Source organism: Arachis duranensis, chromosome 9 (assembly GCF_000817695.3).
Source record: "Arachis duranensis cultivar V14167 chromosome 9, aradu.V14167.gnm2.J7QH, whole genome shotgun sequence".
NCBI lineage: Eukaryota > Viridiplantae > Streptophyta > Magnoliopsida > Fabales > Fabaceae > Arachis > Arachis duranensis.
The window spans coordinates 88,392,413-88,397,311 of NC_029780.3; the positions used below are offsets into that span (position 1 = coordinate 88,392,413).

The window sequence follows — 4,899 nt, forward strand, 5'->3', positions numbered from 1 at the left end:
AAAATTTATCTGAGATTAATTAACTACTAACTAAAATTTTAGAGATGGTAAGTACTGAATCCCGTCTTTTTGGTCTGATTAGGATTCTTTCATGATTATTTTGAACACGATTGTTTTATCTTATTTAATTTCATGATATGAGAGAAAAATAGACGAATAATGTTAGTTAATCTATTTTACCTTTTTAGTTTATTGTGTCTTTTTTTCACTTAAATCGTAACTATGTATAATATATTTGAAACAAGAATTAACTTTTGGTTTTTTCTTTTGAGAAAAAAAGATAGAGGATTAATTCGTTTGATATTTTAGTATTTAAAATGAGAAATGTGTTGTTTTTGTAAAAATATTGAACTAATTTTGTACACAACTCATAAAAAAAGAATAGAAACTATTATGTCCATATGATGTATTAAGTGACAATGAACTAATAAAAAATCAGTTGTCGCTCTAAAATTTTGAGAAACAATACTTTGGTTTCTGTTTTCATTAATATGTTTATATATGAAATTGTAGTATTTATTATGATCTTAAAACAAACATAAAAAATTCTAATTTTTCTTAATTAGAATCTTAGAGTAGCATGTCTCTAACAGTGGTGTCTTTGGTATAAGATTCTGAGCAATGGAAAGTATAAGAGTGCTGAACACAGAGTAAGGACAACAAGCACTGAATCAAGGGTATCAATTCCAGTGTTTATTTTTCCCAAACCTACCGAGAAGATTGGGCCATTGGAAGAGCTTGTGAAGAAAGAAGGGGTGGCTCGTTATAGGGAAGTTATGTTCCAAGATTACATGAACAACTTCTTTGCCAATGCTCATCATGGAAAGAAGTCCCTTGAGTTTGCAAAATGAACTTAAGTTTATAAATATGATTCATTTAAATTCTCGATTTTTTTTAAATAACTATTTTGATCTATGAAATTGCACTTTATCTATTATTTTACATCGGCTATGTCAAGTGTTACTTGTCATAATCTATTAGCAAAATGTTAATCACAATATTAAATGAGAGATAAAGAGCAATTTCAAAGATCAATATGGTCATTTTGGATTTTCGAGAACTAAAATGAAATTATGTCCACAAAGTTGTGAAAGAAAATAAACTTCTACTTGAATCTTTTTATTTCACATTAATAATTTCTAGGAAGTGGATATTAATTATTACTTTCAATTTGATGATATTATTCTCAATTAGGAGATTTTATTTACAATAGAATCTTATCAAATAATAAAGAATGACATTTTAAAAAATTAAGAAAGAGTAGTAATATCCACTCTCTAGTTTCTATTATATCTAAGTAATACTAAACTACTTTGAACAGTACGTACTAAGTTAAACTGTTCCATTAAGACGTTCTTCAACGATGAATCGGAAGCTTCTCTGCTTTCTTTTCCAGATTATGTATGTTTTATGAATTAGACTATCACTAATAAACTAGGCAGTCCTTTCTACATCCAATGAGCTAGTATTAACAATATATAAGTACTGCCTCTCCTCATTTGAAAAATTGGAACTGTTCTTTCTTACTTAGAAGACGGTTTTGTTGGGGTACTGAGCCTTTGCTTTAATTTTTTTGGCATGATGTTTGGTCACTACCGGGAAGAATCTATGATCTTTTGCCTTACATTTATGGTACGATTTTGATTTAGTTATTCATGATGTGCGGGTGAATAGAAGGTGGGATTTCAGCATTAAGCCTTCTCAAATATTAGCAAGAGTTACTTGTAATACATTTTTCAATTAAGAAGAAGAATGAGGTTGTGCTACTTCAAGTGTTTTAAGAATATTGGTGTGGACTGTATTCTTGATGATCCACGTCTAATTTTAGAGGATTTCCGTCGAAGTCATTCCACCTATGGGTAGGGCGTAATAAATCATTAAGGACAGTGCTTAGCACAATTCGTAGTAAACTCGTTTTAATAATTTTTTAATTTATTTGTGTACAAAATTTTATTTATATTTAAAGTAGTTAAAATATTATTTTAGAAGTCTAATTTAGGAAGCAAGAAGAACCTGAAAGCTTTAGATTTATCCCCATCTCACAAAACTTTGTAAGGCACTAAGCTGATGCACTCTATGATAGAGAAAAAATGATTAGGAAGGCAAAAATCCTCCAAACTAAACTCTAAACTTAGTCTATCGTATACTTTTTCAAAGTCTATTTTCATTTTCATAAAGCTCCTTTTGCCTTTCAATCTTCTCATAGTTACATCATCTGCTTTGTAATAATAATATTGTCATGAATGATTCTCCCACATACAAAACAAGATTATTAGGTTCAATTATATCCAGAATTTTGCAAAACCACAACTCGATAAGTGTAATGAATAGTATCAAGTGATACCACGAGAGTGGGTTATTATTCCCACGAGAATTAACGGACTGAGCACACAAGAGTTAATAGATTATTCTAACTAGACAATTACAAACTAGGGTTTCAACAATATCAAATAGCAAAAATAGAATATTAAATGAAATCAATTTATAAACTGTTGAGAAAATAGTACCAATGGAATGCGAAGGTTTTGAAGGTGTTTAAAACTTCAAGAAAAATGCGTTTCACCATCTATCTTGATCATGCAAAGATGTATCTTACATTGAACCCTAATTAACTAAACTCTAATTCCTTGGTAATCCGATTTTCCTTAACTTAACAAATTGTCAGTTCCTTGATCAATCAATTATGATAAGAGATAAAGCACACGTACTGATACATAAGCCACACAATTCTTAAAATTTAACCTTAATTGATTCAATGTCACTTATCAAGCCAAGTTTAAAACTTTTAGAATTGTGAGAAGAGATTTTCAAGCTTAATTCTATCAAACAATCTTTTCCAGGATGCATATAAAATTCAATTCAGATTCAAGCTATTTCCCAATAAACTCAAATCCCTGTGATGAAGAACAAAAACTAAATTCTTAAAAAAATATTAATGCATAAATCAAGAATAGAAAAGTAAGAACATTATACACATGACTTCAATTGGTGTCTTTAGCTTCTGTTTGCTTAGAAAGTAGAATGCATGGATCTCCATGTTATATGCATGGCTTCATTTGGTGCTTTCATGTCCAAAGAGCTATCTGTTTGTTCCAGAGAGCTTTCTGTTGGATTTCTCCTTCTTCTGCCTTTTCTTTTTGATGATTCATAGCCTCTTCTTCGTCCTTGATATTTTCTAAATTTTTTTGAATTCTCCTGTTACAAATGATTTCAAACTAACTCAAAGTAGATCTCACTAAATTGTGAAATCATTTCTTATCTAACAAGAATCATTAACTTATTGAATGAAATTCTCAAGGAAAAATAACTAAAGTTGCGAATACATCACAATACCAAACTTGATATTTTGCTTCTCCTCAAGCAAACAAAGAATAATGCATTCATAATTGAAGAACTAAACCTCACAAATCAAGGGTGACTTGTAGTATTTCCAATGGTTTTGGTTAGCCTTTTCACTTGTACACAATCCAGCATAAAAATCTTGATTCTTGCAAGACTTCCATCCTAATCATACTATTGAATCCTCTCTTATCAATTCCTACCTTGAAGCAAGCTTAACTCTTTATTTTCTTCCCAAATTTCTTTTATGAAGGTATTTTGCACCTTAAGCCTAGTCGTGACCCTAAATGTTTTGTCTCAAAACCCGCAAAATTAGTGAATAATTAACTAACAAATTAATTATTATTTAAAAAATTAGAAAATTAAATTTTTAGTATTTAAAGAAGTAGAAATAATTAAAATATAAATATTAACACTAATTTTAAAGGTTTTGACTCAAAATTGGACCAAACGGGTCAAACCAATTGAACCGGACCCAAACTAGGCCCAAGACCCAACCCACTTACACATTAACTAAGAGCATCAGCTCTTCTTCCACCAAACACAAGGGAAACACGCTGAACACTCAAGGGAAAGGGGGAAGAACACCAAATCCTCACTTAAATATTCAATTCACCAGATCTTTCAATTCGGAGCTCCGATCGCCACACTATTTGTAGCCACGTGACCACCACATCGAGATCTATAAAATCCACTAACCAATTTGGTAAAAAAAAAAAAACTCAGATTCTCACTCATCCTTCCTCTTCTTAAATTTGAAATTTAAGAGTTTTTGAGTTCGATAGATTATGTGATTTTGATGTTCTAGGTTTGAATTAGCGTGAGAAATGATTGGATTTTATTCAATTGAAGTATGAGTAAGGTAAAAAATCTCAAACCATAGTGAACATCTTGATTATGTGTGGTTGGATATTGAGTTTGTGTGTATAAATGTGATGATATGAATTAGATAGTATATATATGTGGTTTGGAGCATATTTGAGAAGTTTGGAGGCTTCGTTTGTGCCTTGGGTGCTGAAATCTTGGTGGTGGAGGCTTGAGACTTTGCTAAATTGAGGTGTCTTTGGCTTAGGGAGGAATCGGCCAAGGTATGGTTTTGGTTTTTCGTAGTTAATGTTTAATGTCACGTGAAAACTTAGGCTAGTTGACCGTAGGATAAGTTGAATTATATGAATGATTGAGGATTAGTGATTTAGTTGGAAATTGTTAAATAAATTGGTTTGTTTGTTTGAGTGTGTGTGGTGTATGTATATAATGTGAAAGTGGTTGAGTTATTATGAAAATGTGATGATTATTGATGTTGGTGATGACTTAAGATGATTATGAGTTATGATGACGATGATATGTTGAAGAATAATGATTGTGTCATTTGATGATGGTTCTGATGATGATAGATTGATGTATATAGAATATAGTTGATTGTTTAATTGGGTCTGTGAAGATTATGCCATTTAAAGAACGAATGAAAAATCATTTAAGACAAAAGAGTTATGCGCATTTGAAGTTTAGTGTCAAATTTTGAAAATTATGCAACTTAATAGCTTTATAAGGAAAAGGGGA

The 4,899-nt window shown here is 30.6% G+C and overlaps 1 protein-coding gene across 1 annotated transcript in view; it reads left to right on the forward strand.

Moving 5' to 3' along the window:
• The window catches only part of LOC107466129 (scopoletin 8-hydroxylase), a 3,687-nt gene extending 2,524 nt beyond the window's left edge, over window positions 1-1,163 (forward strand). The window contains exon 4 of the mRNA XM_016085115.3: window positions 608-1,163. Within this exon, the coding sequence (XP_015940601.1) occupies window positions 608-851 (244 nt within the window). The 3' untranslated portion in view covers window positions 852-1,163. The remainder of the gene's footprint in view (window positions 1-607) is intronic.
• Window positions 1,164-4,899: the final 3,736 nt, after the last annotated feature.